Source organism: Furipterus horrens, unplaced genomic scaffold (genome assembly GCF_987537825.1).
Source record: "Furipterus horrens unplaced genomic scaffold, mFurHor1.1.pri manual_scaffold_11, whole genome shotgun sequence".
Classification (NCBI taxonomy): domain Eukaryota; kingdom Metazoa; phylum Chordata; class Mammalia; order Chiroptera; family Furipteridae; genus Furipterus; species Furipterus horrens.
Window position 1 is genome coordinate 99386278 of NW_028327181.1, and position 27593 is coordinate 99413870.

General features: G+C 58.7%; 3 protein-coding genes across 3 annotated transcripts; all 3 read left to right on the forward strand.

Annotated features, from left to right (window-relative positions):
• The first annotated feature begins 11162 nt into the window (after positions 1-11162).
• CD300LD (CD300 molecule like family member d) lies at positions 11163-17017 on the forward strand. The gene is made up of 4 exons (XM_090257591.1): positions 11163-11368; positions 14129-14470; positions 15189-15300; positions 16873-17017. The coding sequence occupies exons 1-4, from the start codon at positions 11224-11226 to the stop codon at positions 17015-17017; spliced, it is 744 nt and encodes a 247-aa protein (XP_090113717.1). The 5' UTR covers positions 11163-11223.
• A 158-nt stretch (positions 17018-17175) lies between these two features.
• Positions 17176-18702, forward strand: LOC149999028 (uncharacterized). The gene is made up of 3 exons (XM_090257592.1): positions 17176-17204; positions 17491-17653; positions 17978-18702. Exons 1-3 carry the CDS (start codon positions 17176-17178, stop codon positions 18692-18694), a joined length of 909 nt encoding a protein of 302 aa, XP_090113718.1. The 3' UTR covers positions 18695-18702.
• Positions 18703-22524: 3822 nt separating this feature from the next.
• Positions 22525-27062, forward strand: LOC149999029 (protein CD300H-like). The gene is made up of 4 exons (XM_090257593.1): positions 22525-22543; positions 22959-23315; positions 25146-25200; positions 26780-27062. Exons 1-4 carry the CDS (start codon positions 22525-22527, stop codon positions 26985-26987), a joined length of 639 nt encoding a protein of 212 aa, XP_090113719.1. The 3' UTR covers positions 26988-27062.
• Positions 27063-27593: the final 531 nt, after the last annotated feature.

Sequence of the window (27593 nt, forward strand, 5' to 3'; positions counted from 1 at the left end):
TTATAAGGAAGGAGAAGTGGCCTGTCCCCTGTCCCCTCTCCCTCTCCTTGCTCTCCTCCCCTTCACCACTTCACCCCTCATTCTGGAGTCTGCCCAGAATCCCTGTCCCCGGGGAGTGTCCCCTCTGGCTCTCTAACATCACCCACTCCCACAGGACAGTCACGCACACACGCCCCCTGCCACCCCCATCTCCGGATCTGCTCAGGCTCTCACTGCCAAGGCCTGTCGGCACTTCCGCGGAACTCAGACGTGCTCAGGATGACGTTCTTGGTCATCTCTGCTCCTTGGATCACCCTGTCACAACACCTGGTCCCCAGGCCCCGGGCTCCCCCTGTGGCCCACCCCTGTGGGCTGAGCCTTCCTCGGATGAGGTCCATCGTGTGTCCCTCCTGCCACCTGTCGCCCGCCGAGGGCCTCGCTGGGTCGGGGCTCGGAGGCAGCGTTCAGAGGGCGTTGGCAGCAGAGCAGGAGAGGGAACCGCACCAGCTCTGGGCGCGTGGGTGGAAGGGGGAAGGGGGGAGGGGAAAGGCGGGGTGCCTGTCTGTGTGCTTGCTGGAGGGGGGAGCCCTCTCCTGGGGTTGGGGGCCCAGGGGCCTGCAGCCAAGAACTAATGAGGGGTGCGGGGTGGGACCGCAGCGGGCACGGGCCTCCTGCCAAGCTCCCCCTCTTAACAGTTTGGAGGTAAAACTGAGATAAAATAAATCGCATGCATTTAAAGTGTCCCATGGGACATTTTTCCCCTTGTTTTTCCAGTTATTTTTTCAGACAGTAAACTTGGGGAGCTTCAACGCAAGCCTCATTTCATGGAACCACCACCAGCAACATACCAAACAGTTCCGGCCCCTCCCCCAAAGGTCTCTGACCACGGATTCGTCGCTGTGCGCTGTGCGCCCCGCAGTCAAGCTGGGGGTCCCACAGCCGGGTGGCTCTGGCCTGCGGGGGGCCGGGGAGGAGGTGGTCGTGGGGGGGGTCTGGGGGGGTGGGTCCTGTTCAGAGCCGAGCCGCGTGCACTGCCCAGTGTCCAGTCCTGGGTATTCTCGTCATTGCGGGGGCTAAGCCTGGGAGTTCCAGGGTCCCTCTCTTTCCTTTCCTTTCTTTCTTTTTAAAATATATTAATTTTTTCTTCAGTTACAGTTGACATACAGTATTATACGAGCTTCAGGTGTGTAAGCCAGTGGTGGGACATTTATGCCACTTCTGAAGCGATCGCCCTGATAAAGCTGGTACCCGTCCGACAGCAAACAGTTATTACATCACTGCCTGTGTTCCCGATACTGCACTCGACACCCTCACAGCTCTTCTGGAACCACCGATCTACCTCTCGGTCCCCTCGTCCTTTCGTCCGTCCACCCCACCGCCTCCCATCTGGCGACCATCAACACGTTCTCTGTACCCACGAGTCTGTTTCTATTCTGCTCCTTCTCTTCACTCGTTTGTAAAGGCCCACCTAGAAGGGAAGTCATATGGCATTGGGCTTCTTCCACTGAGCACCACAGCCCCAGGCCTGTCCTTCGTCGTGGCTGAGTCCCCTTCCGCTGCGTGTGCGCGCTCGGCTGCTGGCGGCCGGACAGCTGCTCCCCCGGCTCGGCAGCTGCCAACGACGCTGCGGCGACAGCTCCTGGGCGTGGTGTTTCAGGGTTCTTCGGATAAATACCGAGAAGGGCAATCGCTGGGTCCCTTTGTGTGTCTTGTTACAGCCTTGGCTTTAACGTCTACTCTGGCTGGTCTAAGTAGCGCTCCCCCAGCCTTGTTTTTCGTTTCCATCTTCGTAAAACACCGTCTTCCATCATTTTACTTGTAGTCTGAGTGTCTTGTGATGTGAAGTATACAAATATGTAAGGGTCTGGTTTTCTTATTCGTTCAGCTGCGCTGTGTCTTTTCATTGGGGCATTTAATTCATGTGCATTTAAAGCAGGTGTTCGTAGATATGTATTTATTGCCATTTTATTATCCATATTTTTAATATTTTAAATCTTCTTCTTAAAGGAGACCCTTAAACATTTCTGGTCATTCTGGTTTGGTGGTGGTGAACTGTTTTAGCTTTTCTTGTCTGGGAAGCTCTTCATCAGGCTTTGATTTTAAACGATAGCCTTGATCAGCACAGCGATCTTGGCTGTGGGTCCTCGCTTTTCATCACTTGGAAAATTTCCTGCCAGTCCCATCTGGCCTGTCAAGTTTCCGCTGAGAAATCAGCTGCCAGTCTTATGGGCATTCCCTTGTAGGTAGCTAACTGCTTTTCTCTTGCTGCTTTTAAGATTCTCACTTTGTCTTCAACCTTTTGCATTTTAAATATGATGTGTCTCGGTGTGGGCCTCTTTGGGTTCATCTTCTTTGGGACTCACTTTGCCTCCTGGACCTGTGTGTCTGCTTCCTTCACTGGGTGCGGGAAGTTTTCAGTCATGATTTCTTCACATAGGTTTTCTATCCCTCCCTTTCTCTCTTCTTCTGATAACCCTGTGATGAGGTTGGTGTTGTGCTTGATGGTGTCCTGGAGGTCCCCTGAACTATCCTCATTAAGAGTTTTTTTCTTACTTCCGGCCAAGATGGAGGCCTAGACAGACACACTGCATTTCCCCCCACACCTAAGAAGGAATACAACTACCTCAAAACCAGAAGTTCCAGAAAATTGAGCTGCATGAAAGTCCAACAAACAAAGACATAAAGAAGAAATACTCATCTAGACAGGTAGGAGGAGCGGAGCCGGGGCGGAGCGGACATGGTGAGGAGGTGGCAGCGGTGGCAGCAGCAGCAAACTGGTGGAAAGCACAGTCACACGTTTTAAAAAGTCAGGAGGGACACCTGGGGAGCGTTCCCAGCTCCTCACCAGACCTTGAAGCTCATGGTCCCAGCCCCGGGGAAAATCAAGCCTCATTGCTTCTGACTGTGCAGACCAGTGGGGGTTGGGGCGGAGGCAGAAACTGCCGGTCTCCCAGCAGAGCCCACTTGTTTAAAGGGCCCCCACGGACCTAGAGCATCCGCAGACCCATCCACTCTGGGAACGACAGCCAGGGCAGCAGCTAGAGGGGCGCCAGTCCCATACGGAAGTGGGAGAAGAGCCTGGAAAAGGGGTGAGTGCTGGGCAGGTGGCATTGTTCCCTCTCGGACCCCTCCCCCACACACAGCGCCACAACGTGGTGAAACGGGTCACCTGCACTGACAAATACTAAGGCTTCGCCCCTTACAATGTAACAGGTGCGACAGTTCTACCTAAGACACAGAGGCAAACACACACAGGAGCCTTTCAGGATGAGGAGACAACATCTGGCCCAGACGGAGGCCTAGGCTGACACGCTCTGTCTCCCTCCACAACTAAGAAGGAATAAAACTACCGCAAAACCCGAAGTTCAAGAAAATAAGCTACATGGAAGGCCAGCGTATGAAGTTAACAAAGAAGTGGGGCTCGGGCAGGAGGGCAGAGCCGGGGCGGAGGGGTCAGGCTGTGCTGGTGGCGGGGGACGGCGGTGAGCACAGACGCCCGTATTTAGGGGGAGGCGAGAAGCGCCCGGGGAGCACCCCCGGCTGCTGACCAGACCCGTCAGCTCGCGATTCCAACGCCGGGGAAGGCAGACCCCCATCGCCTCGGACTGTGAGGCCCGGAGGGGGTGGGGACGGAGGAGGGGGCTCCTGGTCTCTCAGCAGAGAGGGAACGACAGGAATGCATCTGGGACCCCCGCCCCCACACAAAGCACCACCACCTGGTGAGAAGGGTCACCTGGTAATGACAAGTGCACGGGGCTCCGCCCCCTATAGCGTAGGAGGTGTGACAGCCCCGCCCAGGAAGCAAAGGTAAACACAAAACGGTCAGGATGGCGCAGATCATGATAGACATCCCGGGGACGCAGCTGACCAGGCAGCAAATACACGAATTAATGGACGAACAGATAGAGAATCTTTCTGAGGCTCAGTTCAGAGCTGTAGTCATAAGGCAGCTTACAGGACTAACAGCGGGACATTATCAAGACAAAGAAGGCAGGAAGGCTAGTCCTGCTGAAATGAACAAAAACACATACGAAACTAGTGGTGAGGGAAGAAAAATCAGGGATCAAATCAACAAACCGGAACATAGGGAAGGAACAAACAGTCAACCAGTGCAGAAAGAGGAAACGAGAAATGAGGAAAATGAGGAGAGGCTCAGAAACCTCTGGGACAGCTGTAAGCGGGCCAACATCCGAATCCCAGGGCTGCCAGAAGGTGAAGAAGAACTAGAAATTGAAAAGTAAGTGAAAAAATAATGAAGCAGAACTTCCCTAATTTGGGGAAGGAAATAGACTTACAGGCCCAGGAAGCACAGAGAGTTCCAAAAATACTGGGCCCAGGGAGAACCACACCAAGACACATCATAATCAAAATGTCAGAAATTAAGGATAAAGAGAGAGTCTTAAAAGCAGCAAGAGAGAAGAAGAGAATTACCTACAAAGGGGTCCCAATAAGACTATCAGCTGATTTCTCAAAAGAAACTCTGCAGGTAAGAAGGGACTGGCAAGAAATACTCAAAGGAATGAAATAAAAAACCTACAGCCACGATTACTCTATCCAGCGAAGCCGTCATTCAGAATAGAAGGGCAGAGAAAGTGCTTCCAGGACAAAGTAAAACTGAAGGAGGTCATCAGATCCAAACCACTGTTATATGAGATGTTAAAGGGACTGGTTTAGGAGAAAGAGGATCAAACTATGAACATTAAAATGAAAACTGTATCACAACAACCAACAGCAGAAGCCAGGGAACCGAAACAAAGGCAGACTAAGTAGGCAACGAGAGTGGGAAAAGAACTATAGGTGTGGGGACCATTATGGGGGGAGGTCAGCGGGGAGGGGAAGGGGGGAAAGGGAGGGAGATGGTGCAGGAATTAAGAAGCACAGCAGGAGGGAGTGGAGCCAACAGGAAGATGCTGAGAAGAACTATATGCACAACCAGTGGGCATGGACTAAGGGGGGGCAACTGGAGGGAGGGGGTCACTGGGTGGAGGGGAGCAGAGGGAAAAGAAATTGGGACAAATGTAACAGCGTAATCAATAAAGCATATTAGCAAAAAAGAGAAATTGAGAGAAAATTTTTTTAAAAAAAGATTTTTTTTTCTTTTTGCTGCTCTGATTGGATGTTTTCTGCTCCCTTGCCTCCCAGACTGCTCATTCAGTCCTCTGCTTTGCCGAACCCGCTGTCGATTCCTTTGGGTGTATCTTTGCTTCAGTTATTCTTCATTTCTGACTTGTTCTTTTCGTGGCTTCTATGTCCTTTTTGATGCTGCTGAAGCTCTCACCGGGTTCCTGGAGTGTCCTCGTCACCAGTGTACTGAACTCTGTGTCTGGAAGTTTCCTCACCTCCATTTTACTTGCTTCTTTTTCTAGCCATTTCTCCTGTTCTTTCCTTTGGGGTGTGTTTCCTTGTCTCCCCATTCTGGCTGCCTCCCCATGTTTGTTCCTGTGTATTAGGTAGAGCTTCTATGTCCCCCATTCTTGGTAGCGTGGCTTGGTGCACACGTGTCCTGCAGGGCCCAGGGGCGCCGCTTCCCCGGTCACCCAAGCTGGGCACGCCAGGGGTGACCCCGTGCAGGTTGCGTGCACTCTCCTGTTGCAGCTGAGCCACTGGCACGTCACTGGGAGGGACTGGCCCCCCGGCTGATTGGCTACGACCACAGGCAGGGGCTACAGTGCAGAAGCTGCTGTGCGGGGCTGACCCCACAGGTCAGAGCCGGACTCGCTTCTAGGGGGCTCTGGTCCCCACCGAGTCCACCCCTTTATTGTGTCACTCCTGGAGGGGGTTGGGCAGTGCTGTGGCATGATCTGAAGCTGGCCACCAGGTGTGCTGCTGGCCCTTGGGCCCCCCAGGAGGTGCAGATCAAGATCAGCTGCCACCTGTGACCTGCCTGGGCTGTTTGGCACGAGCTACAAGAAGTCTGCAGGTGGCTGGTAGCTGTGCCGGGCGTGGGGGTGCCCAGGAGCGGCCGCGCTGCAAACCGAGTCCAGCTGCCATTCGTGCCAGGCCTGGGGCCACTTAGTGAGAGGTATGCGGCATGCTGAGGTCAGGTGCTGCTTGTTTGGGACTTGTGGACCTTTGAGAGGTATCAGGAAATTCCACAGCATGCACCAAAGCAGGTCATTTGTACAGAAAGCCCCTGGAAGTGACTTAGGGGGGCCCACAAGTTGGGTGAGGCAGGGTGTCAGGGAATCACCAGGGCAGGGAAATACAGTATCAGCCAGGTCGACAGAGACTCAGGTATGTCACTGGTCTGTGCCTGCAGGGGGCAGGATCTGCAAGGGAACAATGACTTCTGGCAACACTTCTGTCTGGGAGAAAGCGCAGGGTCCCTTTCTTAAGCTGCTTCCACTTCTTGATTTCCCCAACACCCCCTCCGCGCTTTCAGGCCCCGCTGCTCCCCTTCCTGGTCTTTGGGCTGGAAAGCTGGTCTTTTCACTCCCCAACTGCCCTGTATTCCCTGTGACTGGTCAGCTCCCAGGACAAAGCAGAGGGAGAATAAAGAGAGAAAGAAATGTGCCCTGGCTGGTGTGGCTCAGTGACTGAGCACCAGCCTGCAAACCAAAGGGTCACCGGTTCGATTCCCAGTCAGGGTGTTGCAGAGTGGGGTCCCCAGAAACTCCCCAGAGCCCACAGTGTGGGTTTGGGGGATGGGACTCAGTGGAGCATTTTCCTAAGAAATACCTGGTTTCTTAATATGTAAAGAGCTGTGGCCACTCCACACGCCAAGGACATGGGAGGGGCTTTGACTGTAGAACGGAGATGAAAAGCTTACGGGGCCTGCGCAAAATTCCACAAGTGGCCGCCACTGGTCACGGCACGCTGACTGCGTCGCGGGCTCCAGTCAGGCTCTTAAAAACAAGGCGGCCCCCATGAAGCAGGGGAGCGCCACGCGGTGTGCAAGGAGGTGGAAGGAGAGGGCCCCGCGGGCGGAGAGAGAGCAGAGGCACCTCACCAGCCGGCCTTAAGGCGGGGCGGGTAAGGAGGGGCCACGCGGCTCTGGAGCAGGAGCTGAAGACCACCTCGGTGCGCCCAAGACCTCCCAGTCACGCTCGAATGATCGGGAGCGGCCGGTGAAGCTGACCTGTGCCTGGGAAGTGGGGAGCCACGGGCTTCTGCTTCCCTAGAGGGAGACAGCACCCCCGGCCTTTCTCTTCTAAATCCGTGTAACCTTTAAATAAACAACCCTTTCCTTTTCCCCAGACTTCGGTGCTGAGAGTGATGCTTTTCCGTGGCCGGCAATCGAGCCCTCATAACTGAGCAGCCCAGGGGGCCTGTTTCAATCTGGTGCCCAACGGGGGGGGGGGGGCTTTAATAATTGCCCGAGGCAGGTCAACCCCCTGGGGAGACGCCTCCTGAGGGCACCAGCCGCCTAAGTACACCTGGAGGGTGAGAAGGAAGCAGAACTGGGAGGGACTGGGGAAGTGAGATTGTCTGGCTGAGAACTGATTTCTGAGCGTTTTTGGAATAATGGACCCGTGGACGCTAGGTCTGTTTGTCCGACCAAGAGGGTTCCTTGGAATAAGGGAGTCACGGGTGCCAGAGTGGTGTGCGTGCTTTCTGGCCCTTGGGGTTTTTCTGGCGACAGCCATTGGCCTGTGCTCTGGGTCAGTTCTGGGCGAGCCCCCGAGGGCAGCCCTCTAGGGAGAATTTTAGAGAATTGGAACATATACAGCGGGTTGGCATCTGAGGATACATTATTGCTTTGTTACTGTACACTGCCCGGCCTGCAGCGTCACAGTTGTGTGTAGAACTTCCTTCCAGTCCCTACTCATGGAGTCACCCAGCGTCCCTGCCTGCAGACGGCAGAAATTTGTCACCTCTGCGGCCGTATCCCAGTGGACCACACAGTGCGTGCCCTTTCCCGCCTGGCTGCATTTGGTCACCGCGGTGTGGACGAGATCCGTCCCCGTCGGTACAGTGGGGCTGCGTGTGTGTGTACTTGTTTATTCTGGTCACGATACAATAGTCCAGGCTGTGAACACACCCACCACCCACTCCACCGCTGTTCGTATGCAGGGGGGGCTGTGAACCCCTCAGCCCGTACCTCTGCTGACCGTCCGTGTACCCTCCACGGCAGCTTTCCGAGGGACCCTCATTTCCCGTCTCAGGCAGAGTGATGGAGGGTAGGTCAGGTCAGGACGTAACTGGAAGAGAAGGTTCAATTCTTAGCCTCGGCAAGTGGTGCAGAGCACGCGTTCCCGAGACAGGAGAGGGAGGCCCTGGCGCGGGGGCGGGCGCACCGTGACCCCACCTCCCTGAGCCCTCCGGCTCTGCAGAGTGGCCCCCACGTTGATGACAAGCAGGACTCTGAAGTGAAGCAGGAGACCCCCGGGCTCCACGGCAGGACTCTGCCCCCATTTCTCCTCCTGACGCCAGGCCAGTACCTGAGGTTAAGGGTCAGCCTGGGCCTCTAAAGGAAGAGAAAACTAACGCGTCCTGGAGGGAGCCGGAGAGCGAGCTGGGGGCAAACCTTGAGGTCCGGACCCCGGTGGGAGAATATAATGCGGGATTAGGAGGAGCTGGTCAGCGTGGGGCGCTCAGCACCCTGGCAGAGCCTGGGAGGCAGGTAGCAGTGCATGCTGGGAGGGCGCCTAGACACTTGGAAGCCCCAACTAACAGAAGCAAAGGTGCTGGAATGGCCGGGGCAGGGCCTGGAAGAAGGGGTTCAGCCTTAGGAACTGAGCGACCTGAAAACCCAGCGCGTGACTGTAATGACCCCTGGGAAGCCCCGGAGGCCCCTCCATTTATAAGGACAACAAGAAATAGGCTGGTTAGGGGGGTGTGGGTGTTACCTTGGGCTCGTAGGGGCTTCCTCTCTGCTCTGGGTTCAAGGTCACGGATGCCATTACCTACTGAGCTCCCCAGGATCAAGGGGGCAGATGGAATTCCAGAACGGCAGAGGCAGCTGGAAGCGCTTACCTGCCCGGGGCCAGGTGAGCGTCATTCGGGGACCAGGCTGCAAGTTCCGATGGCAGCCACTTTGGGACCCATGGAGATGACTGTTAGAACAGGGGCCAGATCAAGACCTGGAGGGAAGAGACGCGGCTCCGTGGTCATGTCCTTGGCTCTGGAAGCACAATAGGAGCGGGTACACCTAGCACCCCACGCCGCCCTCACGCTGGTCTTCTGGCCTGGAAGGTGAACGTGTCATATCGGGGATGAGCAGGCGGGAGCGCCTGAAGTGGCCCCTCTGCTGTGAGCAAGAGGGGAAACTGTACACATCACACCTGCTGAGAAAACCAGAGGTCAGTGCCGCCCCCCCAGACTTGAAGCCCACAGTCTGGGGTCCCTTCCTATCTGCCTTTAACTCGCCGTGACAATGGGCGCGTGAACCTGACCGGGGAGCGGCCGCGTGGCAGCCTCGGTGCCAACAGCGAGGCCTCGGGTGGAGTCGGCGAGCACATCTGGTGTACCGTGTGATCCGGCCACTGTAGCGATGTTTCAATGCCCCCCAGGAAGGAGGGCCAAAGGCAACTGGGTTCACTTGGTCCGGACCCCTGTGTACCCCCTTACTCTTGTCCCAGGGCGGCGTTAATTTCTCCTCCGTCCGAGGACCGTGTTAAGGAACCTGGGGCCTTCGGACACTGCTCAGAGCGTCGCTGGTCCACGGTGCTGACGATGTCATGATAATCAGCCTGATGGCAAGAGACGAGCCACCGAGTGTCCTTCAGGGACTGGGAGCTAAACCGGCCCAGGCCGAGGCACCCGCGCGGCGGACGTTTCAGATCCCGCGGCCTGGCACGTGCTGGGCATAACCGTCAAGGCAGAGAGCACGGAAAACGTATTGTGTTTTGCAACTTGTGCTTCTAACTGACCTCCTGAGAGCTCCGGGGAGCTTTGAACTCAGGGTTAGCAGGTGTGGGGGGGAAGTGGGGCCAGAAGTGGGAAGTGGTTGGACAGTTCCCCAAACTCATGCCTCCTGGCATAGCCCCAAATACCTGCAGGCAGGCGCTGCCCAGAGAGTCCTTTAACTGGCCAACGGGGAAGGCGTGGCAGCTGGAGACGGGCGGGAGCCCAGCTTCGGTCTTCTTCATTCTGTAGTTCAGCTGGCGCCTCCTGACCGTCCTCCGTAAAGCACCCCGTAAGGCAAGAAAAGGTGGGGGGCTCCGAGAAGGTGCAGAACTATTTTGCACATTCTGTTGCTCCCACTTGCTCCGAGACCCCGGTCAGTGCGGCTTTGGATCAATTATGATCAGATAGCCAAGAATTACCAGGCATTTGAGGAAGGCCCGTCACATAGAAGAGAATGAGAGGACCAAACCAAACCAAACCATGAGCATGGAGTCAAGACGTGTAATTCAGGGAACAGGAGAAGGTTCAAAACACCATCAATCAGAGAACAAAAGAAGGAGCTTTTGCAGAAGTACATAATCTCTAAGAATAAAGATGTAATCCAAAGGCTGAGAGAGAAAGCAAGTACACAAAATAAAAGCCTCCCAAAGGCAGAACGGAATTCACAAACCTGGGAAATATATATTAAAACAGAGACAAAAAGAATTGATTTGAAGAGAAAGCAGACAGAGGGCAGGGAAGGAGAGAGGGAACTTCTGAAGGAAGTGGGGACAGGCAAGGGACCGTCACTCAGGACTCACTGGCATCATCACTTTCTATGCAAATGAGTTTACCACGAGGACACAGCCAGGGAAACAGGCAAAGATTTGGAAAGAAACATCTCAGATAAAGTGAGGTCAAGGGGACAGGCCACTTCTCCTTCCTTATAAGTTCCCCACGGCGGTCTCTCCGCCTCAGTGACTCAGTGTCTGGGAGGAAGCTGTCCTGAGGGAGGGGCAGGGGGACAGGGCAGGCGGGGGTCTGGGACGCCCTGCAGTGGGGCTGCCTGGGGGCAGGTGGGGATGGCACAGTGCCTCCAGCCAGGCTGGGGGTCAGCCCTGAGCCCGCGTCCTTCCCAGAGTGCAAACGCAGCGGGTCTCCCTCGCTGCCTGGGACCCGAGCTCTGAGCTCCTCCTTGCAGCCCTGCAGCACATCCTGCTCCGTGGTGCTGGCTGCCACCTTCTCAGCTCCTCACACCCACACTCACACTTACACCCACGCTCACACCCACACTCACACTCACATTTACACCCACACTCACATTCACACCCACATTGGACACTTTGCTTCCCCAAAACCATGAAGACACATCAGTCATACACTCGTAAATGATGCTGCTGCTGTCTCCGAATTAATGAAATGAGGAAGGGACCGAAGATAAAAGTTAAGGGAAGTGGATGAAAGAGAAAACAAACAATGATTCAGACAAACCAAAGGCAGTTTTCCTCTGGGCTCCGTCCAGACCCTGGAGGACACTGGCACTTGATGGTCCCCAGGGAGAGAAGGCGGGCAGCCAGGACCATGTGGCTGCTCCCAGCTCTGCTCCTTGTCCTCGTCCCCGGTGAGTGGGCTGGGCTTGAGGAGCCAGAGTGACAGAGAGGGCGTGTGTTGGGGAAGGGGACGCGTCCAAGCCCTCATGCGGACACCCGGCGTTAAGTGAGAGCCCCGTTTCTGCTGTGTCACAGGCGCTGTGAGGTGCTGGGGACGGGCAGACACCTCCCCCCCCCCCCCCCCCCCCCCGACAGCGTTCCTCACCCCGGCCCTGCTCCACACACAGCGGGGGGGACTCAGGAGCGGGCCGTTCCTGGGGCTTTTGAGGGGCTTGGACGCGCGGGCTGCAGCTCACACCCACTCAGGCAGGGGGGGGGAGGGGGCGCGGGTGTCTGGAGAGTTTCAGAGCCTCCGCTGCGGGCGGTGACAGGTAGCTGGAGCTGAGACGCTGTCCCTGGAGCACCGGGAGTGCCGGGCGGGGACAGGCAGCGAAGCCTGGGGGTCAGGCACTCTGGAATGTCGCTCCGCCCCGCCCACCTGCCTGCCTGAGTTTCTGCTCCGGACCAAACAGAGACCAGACGGTTGTTGGTGGGGTTGGTGCCGTAACGGAGACGCGTGGAGTGGTGTCAGGGGGCGGCAAGACCAGAGCTCAGAGGGCATCTAATCTGGGCTGAATATCAAGCCCCTGGGAGCAGCTGGTGCTCGATGCTGGGAGAGGACAGACAATAGGGAGGCAGGGTCACCTGGCTGCCCCCGCTTGGCCGCCTCCGCCCTCCCAGGTGAGTGGACGCGGGGCTTGTGGCCAGATTACAGTGGGTACACCTGGATCCACCCGGATACTGTCCCCATCTCTAGGTCTTAAACTTACTCACGTCTGCCAAGTCCCTTACGCCATAGAAGTTATCATATTCATTCACAGATTCTGGGAATAGCATGTATTTCCATGGGAAATAGACGGCTTTACTTCTGAAGCTATATCCTGAAATCTTTTATTTGCAGTATTCTGTTGTTTTTTTACTTAAAGGATTTAAACATTTGTATCGTCGTGGTTTTCTTCACTCCGTGGTTATCTAGAAGTGCGCACTGTTTAAGGTTTGGTTTCTAACCCAGCCAAGTGAGACCCGGAGACACACTCATGATTTCAGTCCTTGGAAACGTCTAGGACCCGATTTATGACAGAGCTCTGCACGGTGAATGTTTGCCCATGTTTTCTCTGTGTTTTGAAAGAATGTTTGAGGTTGTTAGGACTCACGTGCTCCCACGAACTTCCAGAGTTACCTCGGACATACGAAGGGGGAAAAAGGAAGTTTACTTATAAAAAAATTGTGTATTTATTCCCAGTGTTTAAACTTCAGTCACCTTCAAGGTGCACTCCATCTGATGCAAAGCACCCATGGAGACAGTTTTGCACGGCTCAAAAGCTTTTGAACTTGTCGACTTTGATGGTTTTTAGTGCTTCTGCTATTTATTTTTGTTTGTTGGTTGGTTGGTTGGTTTCACCTCCTCCACGTTGTCCTCTGAGGACTTTTTTAACCAGAGAAACAAACAAGCAAAAGTCTCTCGGGGTGAGATCAGGTGAATAGGGAGGGGAAGGTACAAAGGTCAGGTCATTTTTAGTCAAAAACTGCTCAACATGCAGCACAGTTGGACAGGTGTGCTTGTAAATCACCCGTCATGAAAGGGACAAACACGGTGACAGAGTCTTTCTAAAAATTCCCTGAAGCCGAACGCAGCCTCTCACAACAACGCCAGCTGGTGCACGGACCCGGACGGGTTCCTAGAGCGCTGGGCTGGCCCGGAAGCCGGTGCTACAGGGTCCCGCCCTCCAGAAGATGATTCCAGTTTTTTTGTGGTTCCCCCCTCATATACTGCAACATTCACACATACTGGTCATTGGAAGCAAAGAAATCATCAGTCTCTCATTTTTGTGAACCAGTCTGCCTTTGGTTTATAAACAAAGAATTTTTCATGGAAGCCTCATGTAATTTATATCCTATGCTCTGAGTGACTGAGGAAGAAGATTCCCAGGGACACATGTGCAGGCTGGGGTCCTGTGTAGTTGTTTGAAGAGAGGAGCTGATAAGGCCGGTCGGTTTTCTCATTATTTAACTTTTGCTCGAATACTTTTCATAAAGTTTAAGAAAAACCTTCCCAGGTGCATGAGGTCAGAGCGCAGGCGTTTTATCTTACAAACCACCTGGGGCAGGAGGTTGGGACCTGAAACTGAGGACAATTCAATGGGGAGAATGGGATCTCGTCGTGACATGGGTTCCCTCCCTGGCATCACCACTTGGTCAATGTCACAGGTGCTCCCTCTGCGGGAGGGGCTCCTGAGGAAGCACTGGAACCTGCAGAAGCATCAGGAACAGCCCCTGCAGAGGCAGGGGGGGCGGGGGGCCTCAGCCGGACCTCCGGGGTCGTGGGCGCAGGTCAGGGCGACCACAGTCCCATGGGCAGGGGTCCTCTGTGTCTCCCCCCAGGAGACCAGTTTAACACGGACAGGTGCAAAGGGCCGTTGGGGAAACAAAGACTTGCTGGCCCCAGGGAGGCGGAGGGCGTGAATCGCCAGAAGCTGTGATTGCTCAGTGTCAGCCCTGGGTTCTCTGAGGTCAGTGTCTGTGCCCTTAGGTGGCTTCCGCGGTGGCTCTGAGGCAGTGGGAATTCAAGGACAAGTGGTCTTTCTGGAGGGAGGTGCATTCCTTCCTGGACTCTATTCCACCCGCCAGGCACGGGGACTTACAGGAGCTACTCCCAGCGCAGGAGGCAGCGGCCCTGCCCTTGGGCGGGGGTCTGAGGGAAGGTGACAGGTACGTGGGGTTGTGTTTTCTAGGCTCAGCGGATTCATCAGCTGACATCACAGGCCCAGCCGAAGTACGTGGCCCAGAGCGAGGCTCGCTGACCGTGCAGTGTCGCTATGATCCAGGGTGGGAGACCTACAGGAAGTGGTGGTGTCGAGGAGCCGTTTGGAGCAGCTGCAAGGTCCTTGTTCAGACCACTGGGTCAGAGAAGGAGGTGAGGAAGAACCGGGTGTCCATCAGAGACAATCAGACAAGCCGCACGTTCACCGTGACCATGGAGGAGCTCAGGCAGAAGGATACAGACACTTACTATTGTGGGATCGAGAGAGCTGGAACTGACCCTGCATCCCGAGTTAAAGTGACCGTTGGCCCAGGTAAGAGCATGTGACTGCGTCTCCTGAGGGCCTGCCCTGTCCTGGCCCCTGAGGGCCCTCTCCAGTGACTGCGCTCGCCCAGCGTGAGCTGTCACAGAGGGTGGGTGAGTTTGGGGTCCCACTCAGCAGAGTCCCCAGCACCCTGGAACCGGGGAGGCCTGTTACAGCCGCAGAGGCTGCACGTTCAGTGTCCCGCGGAATCCTGACCGTGTTCCTCAGAAGGAACTGGCCCAGTCAGAGAAACTTAGTCACTTGTCCCAAGTAAAGGCTCATCCTGAACACGGTGATTTCGTTCAGGGCTGGTCCTGACCTCGGAAGTCTCAGGTCTTGGGCGTGGGAGCCACCAAACCAGCCCCGTTCTGCTCTCGTCCCTGCTGGACAAATAGATGGGGGGTGGGGTGGGGGCTTAGGTCCAAGCCGCGTCACGTGCAGCAAGTGTTCCAAGCTCAGCTGAACTGCCGCTGCCCCGGACCAGAGGCTGTCCCGGGCCCCGCCCCGCCCAGGGCCTGCTCGCTGTCCTCGGGGACCTGCGCCCAGACTCACCTGAGCCTCTGAGGCTCCCAGAGGCCAAGGGGCTGTGAGGGGTCCGGGCTATCGGCCCCTCCCCTGGCCCTGCTCCAGGCTGCCCGGCCCCCACGCCTCCCAGGCTGAGAGCCACGAGCAGGTCCACGGGTGGGGTGGCAGGCAGAGGAGACCGTAACCTGTTCTGTACGCCAAGCGACAACTACAGTGTCGACCACCAAACGCACCACCAACATGCTCACAGTGCCAGTCACCACAGAAGCCACTACGGGCGCCCCGACTGTGACCAGCATCCGCTCTGATGGCAGGTAAGTCAGCTCGGATGCTGAGTCCCGGTGGCCCACTTGTCCCAGACTTCTCCACTGTGGGGACCCTTTGTAGTCCCAGCTGCCAGCCAGGATGCCAGGCCCCCCCCAATTGCTCTCAGGCCACACAGTGTCCGCGGTGACCCCAAGTCCCGATCCTGCCCCTGGGGCTCCGTGCCCTGGGAGGGGGTCGGCTCAGTCACTCATCGTCCCCACTTTTCCTGGGTTAAGTCCTTGTTACTGGCACTGCGTTGAGCTCCGGTCACACAGACGTGGAGCGTCCCCTGCCGAACTCAGAGGGTGGGACATGGATGGGCAGGCGGTCAGGGCAGAGGGCATGTCGGGTGTGTGGGCACAGGGGTCATGGTGCCACACGGATGGCTGTTGGTTCTGATTCCGGGAGAACAGGGAGGCTCTGGGAAGTCCCGTGTCCCTGGTTAGTGCTATGGCCACAGTGGTGAGACTGACTGTCCCCTGAGCCTCTAGAGCACCTCGCAGCTCACAGAGGGCTTCCCTGTCCCTGTCCTACTCATGCTGTGACCCACCTACGACCACCTCCTGCGGAGGAAGGGGCAGACACACACGTCCCCATTCTACAGAGGGAGAAGCTGAGCCTGGGTCATGCTGCCTAGGGCCCTGCCCAGCCCCGCGGCCACGGGGCTTCCTGGGAGCTGGGCAGCCCTTTTCGTCTGCCCCCCCCTTGGCCCCTGGGCTTTGGTTCTAGACCTGCTGTGACCTCGGGTTGCTGGGCCTCCCCCCAACTTTCCACCCCAGGGTCCCCTCTGTCCCCTCTCCATTTATGCTCTGTTTTGAGAGTTCCTTTCTATTGAACTGTTTTTAAAATGTAATAGCAAGAAGTTTTTCTTGTTTCATGAGTCAAAGCCAGATGTAACTACCAGTTAGGGTGTTCGCTCAGCTTGCACGGGTAACTCATTCATTTACAGTGAATAACCGTGGGGCTCCCCGTGTCTGTCACTGGTTTAGGGAGCACTGGGGACAGGAGCATGAACAGAATACCCAGGTGTCTGCCCTCCAGGCACCTACAACCGAGAGATACTAATGTACCAAGGAGAGTAATTAACTGATTATTGATGAATTCATCCCACAATTCCTGTGAGAAGTGTTGAACAGGGGGTGCTCCCTGTATCTGTCTGCTTGGGCCGCCTCGCATGGCCCCACCTGCCGGGCGGCGGGCACAGCAGTCAGGTGTCTGGGGACAGCTCTGGAGGCTGGAGGGCTGAGTCACTGTCGCAGACGGTTTCTCCTAAGGCCTCTGTCCTTGGCGTGTAGATGCCATCTTCTCCATGTGTCATCCGGGGGGGTCCCCTCTGTGTGAGTCCATGTCCCCACCTCTTCTTCTCAGAAGCCCCGTCACCTCCCTCCCAGGAGAGCACACTGGGGGGCGGGGGGAGCAGTCAGGAGTGAGGGGAGGGAGTCTGGGGACTGGAGGCCAGTGTTGCCCTGGGCCCAGGCCTGTCCTCACGTCGGTTATTGGGAACCACATCCTGGGCAGAGGTTGAGCTGGAAGAGGGTCCTGGGAGGCAGCTCACTTCTGTCCCTGTGTCCCTCCCACAGGTCCCTGCTCAGCAGCGTCCACTTCCTGCTCCTGGTCTTCCTGAAGCTGCCCCTGCTGCTGAGCATGCTCGGCGCCGTCCTCTGGGTGAACAGGCCCCTGAGGGGCTCTGGGGGGCGGGGGCCGCCCCGCGCTGAGACTCAGTAATGCCATGTCCATTCATGTCTTGTCTGAACGAAAGGACCTCCGTCAGAAGGGAAAGAAATGTTATTACGGACTGACTGTGGTCCGCGGGGCTGGGGCGTCTAGAAGCAGCACAGGCGCTGCCTCAGGACACCGGACCCGCGTCCCCCGAACCTACCACCATGACGCTGGGCCGCTGCGCCTCGCTCCGGTGTCCCCTTCTCTGCAGCCCGTGTCCTTCCGTTGTCTTGAGGCCAGTACGCAGCAGGAAGGACAAACAGACATGCAGGAGGAAAGGCCCTTCCCTGGGTCCCAAGGCCTCGGGGCGGGTCTGATCTCCAGCCTGTGAGCCGCCTGCCTCGGCACTGGCCTGGCTTCTGCGTCCCGTGGGGTCCAGGGCCGTGCCCACGCGGGGTTCGCAGCTCCTGACTCCTGACTGGAGAGCCTGAGCCACACACTGGCCACGTGCCCCCGGGCGTGGAGATCCGGCCGCACAGGCGAGCGGAGACGCTGGAGCTCTTGCGCGCTGCGCCTCTGCTGCTGGCGGGGAGCGAGGCCCTGAGGCGGCTGCCCTCGGGCGTGGGAACGGACATCGCGTTCTTCGTTGTCCCCGTCACCCTCTGTGCACATACATCAGTGCTCTCACGTCTCCGGAGAGTGGTGAGCGTGGCCACTTCTCTCGTCTGGGGCCACAGGCAGAGCCACCTGTCTGGGGACGGAGGCGCGCTCCGTCCATCACGCTGTGGAGACAGAAGAGACCCAGCAGCCGGGCGCTGGGACAGATGGGGGAGGCGGCAGGGACGGGCCGAGGCGGCTCCTTACTGTCCTGAGAGCCCGCGCTGGGACCCCGCGGTCGGACTGCGAGCTTTCGCCGGCGGTTAACTGCGGCGGCGGGAGGCAGCCCCCCACGAGCGGCTGCCTAGGGGTGGAAAGACACTGTATTCGGGGCTCCTCCCTGACCTTGAACATGCCGCGCCTTCAAAGCGGGAAAGGGCCACTCTGCGCCCACCCCCGCCGCTCTGCGCCCACCCCTCCACCGCGCTGCGCCCTCCCCAGCCGCGCGTCTCCCCCTCGGTCGCGGCGGACCCCACAGTGGTTTCGCCAGAGTCCTCGCTCAAACTCTTGCTTTTTGTCTTTTTTAATCCGGGGCATTGGACCGCCGGGGTGCCCGCTGTGTCAGGCGCGGCCGTGGGTACCAGCTCCGAGAGCCCCACCGAGGGCGTAAAGGAGAAGAAGGATGTTGCAGAGGAGGCAGAGAATGGAAGAGAGGCGCCCGCTCACGGCACCGCCATTGAGGAAAAGGGGGGGCAGGAGGCTGACAAGGAGGCGGATGAAGAAGAGGAAGAAGGAGGGGAGGAGGAGGAGGAGGAAGGGGATGGTGAGGAAGAGGATGGAGATGAAGAGGAGGAGGCTGAGGCAGCTGATGGTGATGAGGATGGGGGTGTTGACACCAAGAAGCAGAAGACCGATGAGGACGACCAGACGGCAAAAAGGGAAAAGTTAAACTTGAAAACAGGCCGCGGTGACCTGGTCACCGTCCACGTCCCCTCTCAGAGCAGAGAGTCCTGCCCGCCGCGGGGAGCGCGGCCCTCTGAGGACACTCGCTCCACCGTCCACCCAAACCCACCCGTGAATTTGCAACAGGGAAGGAAAAGCACCAGAACCTCCAAGGCCCTGCTTTTTGTCTTAAAAGTACTTTAAAAAGGAAACTGTGTTTGTATTTTTTATTTACGTCTTATATTTTTGTACACCTTGTGAGGGGTCAGCCATTTTTCATGACCTCGGGACGACCAGGCCGGCCTGTGGCGCGACCTCTGTCCTGCTTCCGACCGGACGTGTGCTGTGAGCCTGCTCATCACAATCTCAAAGGAGAAACACACCTCGGAGAAAAGCAAACACAGCACCACCAACAAATCTTACTCCGAGCGTCCCGGTAACTCCCTGCGCGTGTGCGTGGCGGCGCTGTAATGTGTGAGATGGTGAAAAGGCCAAGGAGGAGGTTGCTTTTTCCCCCTTTTTGGTCTGTGAAGTTGCTGTTTATTTCATTTTTGGCCTGTTTGATGTGTGTGTGAGACATGGTGTCCCACCAATAAACGGGAATTTTATTTTGCTGAGTTGTTCTGAAAAAAAACAAAACAAAACAAAACAAAAAGCGGAGAAGGGAGGCCACCAGAGCAAAGGGACAGCCAAAAAGGAGAAACAGCCCCCGGGGGTGCTGCAGTCCCCCAGAGGCATGAGGGGGAACAACCCGTGGGGGGCACACAGCCATGCTGGAGGCTGTTTTCTCAAGAGCCCCCAAATCATGACCAGTGTCTCGTTTAAATCGTTGCCTGAGGAACCCTCGCTCCTCCAACTAGCGCCTGCCACCTGGTGGCCTGTCTTTAGGCAATTGTCACCGCGTCAGCTGGGGACAGTCAAGAGAGTAGCTGTGGCCCCAGAGAGGTTTCCCAGGGACTAAACCGCTTACGGACTGCCACTCAACGCTCTATGTGGGTCCCGCCGGGTCTTTCCACGGGACAACATTTCTGGGGTCTGCACTGCCATGCAGGGGACTGTTCACACTTAAGTACAAATGGGGTTTCCCTCTCAGCTAAGTGACTGGTTACAGGTGTAGCCCAGAAACCTTCAACACTATCCCCAAAACCTGCGTAAGCCTGGTTCCTAAGCAATGATCACCATGTTGCCGGGGGCCAGCCCGCGGGGGGCGCACAGACACCCCAACCCCCTATGGGGGGCTATGGGTCCCCTCCCACGGCTTGCTGGGGGCCAGCCAGCCTGTGGGGGGGCGTGTGGACACCCCCACTCCCTACAGAGGGTTCTGCGGGTCACCCCCAAGGCTTGGGGGGGTGGGGGGGCCAACCTCAGGGAAGAAATGGAGGTGGTTTTCCAAGTTCTCGGTGAAGCTGGAGCCATGCAGACTGGTCATGAGCGCGTGACCAAGACGGAAAAACCATTCAAGGCTTCAGGGGTCCGGTGGGGCAGACCCAGTGCTGGGAGCTCAGAAGAGGAGAGGCCCCCCAGGTTGGCCCCAGCCTCACTCCATGTCCCCCCGAGAGACAGTTCGGCTCATTGTCGCCTCCTGAAACCTTAATATTCTGGAACAAGAGCCCTTCCCTTCACCCTTGGCCTGAAAGTAGCTGGTCTCACATCCCGATAAGGCCCGGTCATGTGTGCACCGCACGGGACGCCCCCGTTGGCCACAGGAAATCAGCCCTTCGTAAAGGGCAGGACTTGCTCGGAGACGGTGGGGGGACGTGAGCCCAGGCGGTCGCAGCTGTGCTGCGGGCCGAGAAGGGCGTGGGGCCGCCAGCTGCAGCCGAGCGGGGGTGGGGTGCTCTCCCGCCTGGGAAGAGAAATGGGAACTGCAAATTCAAATTCTCAGCACTGCTTTCCCAGCCACGGGGTGCGCTGAAGCCCCGGCAGCGCACATTTTCCGACCAGCTCAGAGCGCAGGAACAAGCGGGGGCTGGAGGAGGAAGCAGAGGCGCGCTCAGCGGGGCGGAGGAGGGCCGTCGAGCAGCCCCGGTGAGCCGCCCCCAGCGCCGGGCGGCCGGCGACCGCGGGACCGCCCAGGGCCATGTGGCTGCTGCGGGCGCTGCTGCTCCTCTGCGTCCCAGGTGAGCGGGGCGGGCAGGGCCTTGGGGAGCCGCCCCGGCAGCAGGGTGGGAGAAGGGCTGTCACGGGAGGAGCAGAAGCAGCAGCGTCAGCAGAAGGACGCGGCGTGCCCCCGACGCCCCCGTGCGCCCCGGGTCCTCGCTGGCACGGGGTGAGGACCCAACAGAAAGTGCTTTCCGCGCGCGCGCCTACGAGGCCCAGAGCAAACCAGGCCGTTTAACCATCATTTCCATTACTGTTACCGTCGGGACTGCGCCCAGGGAAGGGGGACGGGAGCCCCGAAGCGGTACTTACGGGTCCCCCCGCGATCTAATCCTTTTCCTAACCCTTATCGAACCCAGAGAGGTGCAGATGTCTTGCTCTAGGTGAGCTCATGAAAGGCACAGCTAAGATTCACGCCGAAGTACTTTCCCTTCCAAGGTCAGCGACCCCTAAGTCCCTGTGAACAGCGGTCTGGGCCCCAGGAGTCGCCTGCGCCTCGTCCTGGTGGGAAAGTTCCCATAAGCGAGGGAGGCGGGTGCAAGTCCACGCTTCTCTTCGAGGCGCTGGTGGGCAGGGCGCTGGCTCTGGGGGTGGGGCGTGGGGTAGGAGCGGAGGAGTATCCGAGGAGAGGGGGGTCTGGGTGCGACTCAGGGTGACCTTCGCAATGTCTTTCCACCCAGACCTGAGGAAGCGCCCCCGAGTCTTCACGGGTGGGACCTAAAGGGGTGACCAAGTCCCGCGGGGAAGGCCACCCCACCCCCACTTTAGAAACCGGGAGAACAGCACCCCCAGAGGCAGAGCTCGGAACAGCAGCAAACGCAGGGAGGGCTCAGAGCAGCGGACGCGCTCCCTGCGCCCCCAAACCCATCCTCGGAGGTTCTCGGGTTGGAGCGTTTTGTCCCCTCGAGCAAGGTCCCTCAGCCGCAGCACGCGAGGCGGGATCATTCCGTGCTGCGGGGCCGGCCTGTGCACTGTCAGAGGCTTATTTAGCAGCATCCCCGGCCTTTACCCACACACACACTGTGACAACGAGAAATGTCAAACATCAGCAAACGTCCCCTGGGGCGGGGGCGGGGGGAGATCACCCCTGGCGGAGAACCCCCACGTCAGGGAACGTTGGTGGGAGAGGCAGACAGCACGCTACGCAGAACAGCGGTCAGCGGGCCCCGAGAGCTCGCTTGCTGGGAAACAAAGTGCAAGATAAATAAAACGAAGAAGCACAGGTTACGGTTCTTCTTTTCATTTTAGAACAAAACAGAGCAGAAGTCTCACCGTCTGGGGACGGCAATATCTTGCCTGGAGAGCTGGATGTGTGGAGGGAGGGAGGGAAAGAGAAAGGGACGGATGGATGGACGTGTGGACAGATGAACAGACACACAGACAGACAGATAGGTGATAGGCAGATAGAGCACATGCACAATTCTTTTTCTGAAATTTGGAGCTTTGCCAAAGCCGTTCTCAGCAGCCTCGTACCCTGGATTGACCCCTTCCTGTCAAGAGCAGAGCAGGCAGCGACTCCTCGGCCTGAGGCTGACTCTCCAGGTGGGAAGCAGAGATTTTAAGGGACGGGGCCCTAGGCATTTGGAACTGGAGCCTCCAGAGAGACCGGAGAGGCAAGGGCAAGGTCTCAGCGGTGACAGAGGACCTGAGGACGAGATCCCGGGCATGGCGAGGCTGGCAGGGGCTGCTGAGGAGCAGGGATGGGAGGGGCCGCTGGCGGGCCAGCCGCGAGAGCAAGGAGTCCCTAAGGTGTTAGGTGTCAGCAGGTGGTGCTGCGGTATTCTGCGCCAGGAGGGAAATCGAAGTACGGAAGTTCTCAAATCACAGCCAGGAAGACCCCCTTCTTAAATGGCCTCTGCACAGCCTGGCCGCCTGTCATCTCCTGTGGGGTGCAGGCCTATGAGCAGGAGGTCCTGCCTACGTAAGCGGGGACTATGAACTTGGTGTCCACAGGTGAGCCCTGGGGACAGGAACACAGCCAGAAACTGAAGGCTTTTCCTCTCAGCTCTGAGCACCGGGCTCTATCTCATTTTTCCTGGTTCCCGTTCTTATTTTCTGTTTTCTAGTCCGTCCGTCCATCCACTCATCCATTCCCCCATCCGTCCCTTTATTCAGATTATATTTAGTGGCTTCACTCAATTCTTAGTGATGAATGGGGACAGGCACCTTGTCTCAGGGCTGACACTTCTGGGGACCCAGAATCTGTCCGGGGCCACTGGCCTTCCTCTCCCCTCTCATTGTGAGTTGTTGGCTGGGCACGCAGGCCGGGCCAGGCCTCTGAGGCTGGGACCCCGCAGCCGGTGCCCCCTTAGATCTCCTTGTGTCTGTGGCCCTTCAGGAGGAAGACGAGACTAACTGTGTCTTCCAGGCTGTTTGTCCCTGAGCGGCCCCCGCACAGTGACGGGCACCGCGGGCGGCTCCCTGAGCGTGCAGTGTCGGTACCGGGAGGAATATGAGACGTTTACCAAATACTGGTGCAGACAGCCATGCTTGCCGCTCTTCTCCGAGACCGTGGAGACCGGCGCCGCGGGGGCAGAGGCGAGGAGGGGCCGCGTGTCCATCACGGACTGCCCCGGAAACCTCACCTTCACGGTCACCTTGGAGAACCTCACTGCAAGCGATGCAGGAAAATACAGGTGTGGGATTTCCACGATACTGGTGGAAGAAGGCCTTCCTGGCTTCTTGCCTGACCCCTTTTTCCAGGTTCAAGTGTTTGTTTCCCCAGGTAAGTCCCTCCTTCCTCCTGTAGCAGCGACGAAGGAATCTGAGCTCATCTCTGCAGAGCGTCCCTGCAGGGAGGGCCTGGGCCTGGTGTGTGTGCATGTGAGTGTGCGGGAGATGCGTGTGTGAACGTGTGCACGTGTGTGTGACCTCCAAGTTTCCCGCCACCACCCCAGCCGCTGGCAATGCCAGTGGGCCTCAGGTGTGGGGGGGAGGGCCCTGTATCGTCCCATCCCTCAGGGCGGAGGGCCACATGCGCCCTTCCTGTCCGCACGGGGGTGGGATGGGGTGGTGTATGGAGGTGGGGGGCGGGGTGTCTACTCCAAAGGGGTCCCCCTCTCACTTTCCCTCGGCTTGAGCTCTCAGGATTGAGACCTCTCCGCACTCCTAGGCCCAGGGCCTCACTGGGGGTCAGGCACCCTGAGCGGCTCAGGGTCAGGGGTGGCCCAGACTGCCAGCCTCCTCCCTCCGAGTGGTGACCCCCGCTCCAGGGGTCCAGGGCAGCCCCTGCTCCTCCCCTGCCCTCTCCAGCACCCACCCTTGGGCCTTTCCTCAGCCTCTGCCACTGTGCTGGCCCCGGGGAAACCCATTTTCTGGAGGCCCTGGCCATGGGGTCAGCGGGGTTTGTCCGTGGGCGCGGGGAAGGCCCAGGAGGGAACCTCTAACCCTCTGTCTGGCCTCTGCATGTGTCATATCAGCTCTGTCCCCACCCCCCCCCCCCCCCGCCTCTGCTTCTGCTCCTTCTCCCGCTGACACTCCTGACCAGGCAGGAGAGAGCCCAGTGACCAGGCACCTCCAACGTCCTGTTCTGTTCAAAGTGTTTCTTGATCTTTTCATAAGTCCGTCCTTCCTTCTTCCTTCCGGCTTGTTCTTCTTTCCTGAGCGCCCTTCTTCCTGGTCAGTCTGAAGGGGCTCGGTTCTCCTTCCGCCGCCTGCATGTTCTCAGCTCCCCGGAGGCCTGTCCTCTGCGCTGGCTTCTCTCTCCTGTGCCGCAGGCTCTCCCCGAGGTGTCGTCGGTGTGCCCTGAAGAGCGCAGCCCTGAGAGGCTGGCTGTGGGCCCAGTGGGGAGAGGGGGGCTTGGGGGGCTGCAGGAGGTGCCCCCTTTAGGTGACAGCCCAGAGCTTCTCTTTTCCGTGGGGTCCCTCAGTGTCTGAGCCTGGAGGTTCGTCCTCTGTTGACCACTGAACGGGGCGGGATTGGGGGGTCTGCTGCAGGCTCCTGCCTGAGGGGGTACAGGTGAGGCTGCCAGTACCCGAGGAGCTGGGTGGGCTGAAGGGGCTGGGGGCCCACTTTGCAGAGTGCAGGTTCCACCTTTGGGGGGCTGCTGGCATCTTCCAGCCATCGACTGTGGGCGGTGCCTCAGCTCCCAAACTTCCCTGAATCAGCCTCACAGCTTCTGGGGGGGCGGTGGGAGGGGGTAGTGGGGTGGCGGGCGAGAATGGATGCGTGGGCTGGGGGCGGGACCTGAGGTCTACCTCTTGATCTGACCTCCACGCGCCCCCGTTTTCAGCGAGAGGAGGAGCACCTCAATGCTCAGAGGCAGGAGGGGATGCACTCCCGACCTGGCAGATAAAGCGCCCACCCGGCTGCAGAGCGTGTCGGCCTGGGGTCGGTGGGGACACGCCTGTGCTCTGGCCAGGCCTGGGTCTCACTGCGGCCCCGTGGTGGTCTCAGAACAGCTGCGCAGCCCCTGCCCTGAGCGCCGCCTGCTTCATGAAGCCAGGACCACGCAGCTGACAGGGACCTAGGCCGGGGGGGGGGGGGGGGCACGGGCAGGCTCTGGGCCCTGCCCCTCACCCTCACCCTCACCCTCACCCTCCCCAACGCCCTACAGCCTCCAGCAGCGAGAGCTCCGCAAGGACACCGGGGCCTCCCAGCCAGGACCCCAGGTAAGGCGCCCACGGCCTGGCATCGTCTGCCCTTCGCGCAACCCCTCCCCCAGGGCCGGGCTTCCCACCCACAGCGCCTCAGTGACGCGCCCCCCGGCGAATGCCGAAGTCACTGCCTGGGCACCAGAGACCGCGCACGTGCCGGGGGGTGAGCACGGCCAGGCCGGCCAGGCAGGGCCCTGCAGGACGGTCCCTCCAAGTCTAGACAATGGCCGATGGGCAGGTCGGTGCCAAGGCAGAGAGCTGATGACCGATGGCAAGTGGGCGGGATCGGGCGAGAGGAAAGCAGGTGACAGGTAATAAAGGTGCCGGCTAGACAGGCGGAGGCGACACCAGTTACCGATCCCGACTACGGAGGGAAGTGAAGCGGGAGGTGTTGAAGGACAGGGGGTGGGGGATGGCGGGTGGTAGGCATGACAAAGGCTGTTGAGATGCTCCGTGGAAACAAGGAGCAAGAGACCGTCTTAGCCGGTTCCCTCAAAATCAGACCCTGAGACGAGAGTCCAGGTGTGACCAGCTCACAGAGAGGTGGCCCCAGGAAGTTCAGGGAGGGGCGGGGAGATTAATGAACGAGCTGCCGTCAGGGGGGCTGGTGGGACACTGCCCCGAAGGGCCCCGCTGGGGGACGAGGGGGCCTCGGTGGTGACGCACACTCATCTGTCCTCGCCGCAGGGGGCCGGGGGGCGGGGGCGACTGCTTCCCTGTTTGTACACAAAGGAATGGTCAGAGGCCTCTCAAACAGTGACATTTGAGCAGAGACTTGAGGGAGGTGGGAGAGTTGACCAAGCAAGAATCTGGCCCAGGCATGTCCCAGGCCGAGGGCCACGCCCGGGCCTGCGCTCTGTAGCGCTTCTGGCTCCCAAGCCGTGTGACTGCTGCAGCTAGCGGCCCCTCGGGCGGGGCTGGGGGGCGGGGGGCCGGGGCGGAGGGAGAAGCCACTGGCAGGTCCAGCACCGTCCACGGCTGCAGAAGCTCAGGTGGGCAGAGGCCCCGGGGCCGGATGCCGGCGGGTGTGCTGCCTGTGAGGAGCCCGAGGGGGCTGTGTGCTGGGACGGGGGGCCGAGGGGACCGGCCAGGAGCTGAGCCTGGGAGGTCGCTCCTCGGGGTGGGTCGTTGGAGGCTGTCCGTGGGGTCTCTGCTCCCATGGTTCTATCTAAGGATGAACTGAGACTTGAATTTGAGTGTGGCATGGCTACAAGGGGACACGGGTCCTTAAGGAGGGTCCCCCCAGAGCTGAGCTCCTGTGCGTATTGATGGCTGAGGGATCGACACCGGGGTCAGAAAGCCGTCACAGGAGCCAGGCCGCCTGGGGCCCTGCGTGTGCCTTCCTCTCCGTCCCTCACCCCCATTCTCGTGCGGCTGCGGTGCCCTGGCACCTGGAGTCCGTTCCGGGCTCAGTGGAGGACAGGGGTCCGCGGCTCTCAGCCTGGGGCTGCCTGGCCCACGCGCCCACCAGGTTCAATGCTGCTGTTCAGCGCTGAGGCCGCAGGACCCGGCTCCAAGGAACATGGGGAAGAGGCGCAGCCCGGGCTGCGGCTGCTGCGGGGAAACCCACGGCCAGTCCCTGTGTCCCCCACAGGTCCCTGCTCCGCAGCGTCCACTTCCTGCTCCTGGTCTTCCTGAAGCTGCCCCTGCTGCTGAGCATGCTCGGCGCCGTCCTCTGGGTGAGCAGGCCTCGGCGGGCGCCACGGGGGCAAGCCCAGTCTGACCGAGACAGGCTCCGGCCGCCCCTGCCCTGGGTGTCCTGTCCGGAGACACGGGCACTGGGCCAGCGAGGGCGCCTCTGACCCTGACCCTTGCATCCCCTCCCAACTTACTGCCGGAGGCGTTAGAAACAACCATTAAAAACGCATTTTCATGAACTAGGTCGCCTACGCAAAAGCGTGTATATCATGTATGGGAAGAGTGTGCTTTTCTTGGCGGTTTGAGACACAAGACAAAAGAACTTGTTCCAGACCATGGACTCCCTGGACTGGAATCTAAGACAGGCCCCCGAGACTCTGTAGGGTCCCTCTTCACTCTGGTGCAGGTGTGTCTTCTTGGGGCGTTGGGGTGACTTGCTTTTTCCTGCTCTTCCAACTATCCATAAACGGAACAAGCATGATGTTCTCTGGAGCGTCCACTCTGAGTCCCCTCTCACTGCATGTGACGGGGTGGAGCCATCGCCGCCATCCCGGGCTGATGGTGGACCTATATGGTTCTCTGCCCAAGGAAACAGGAACTGCTGACCGTCCTTCTTCCCACGGACGGAGAGGACGCCCTGGCCACGGGGACACAGTGCGCCACGCACCAGGGGCTGTTCTCAGAAAGACGGCGTGGGACGGAAAACCACTGGGGCTGGGCTAGCAAAGGGGCAGGTTCACAGCAGCCACCATTCCGCACTGGGACTCCTC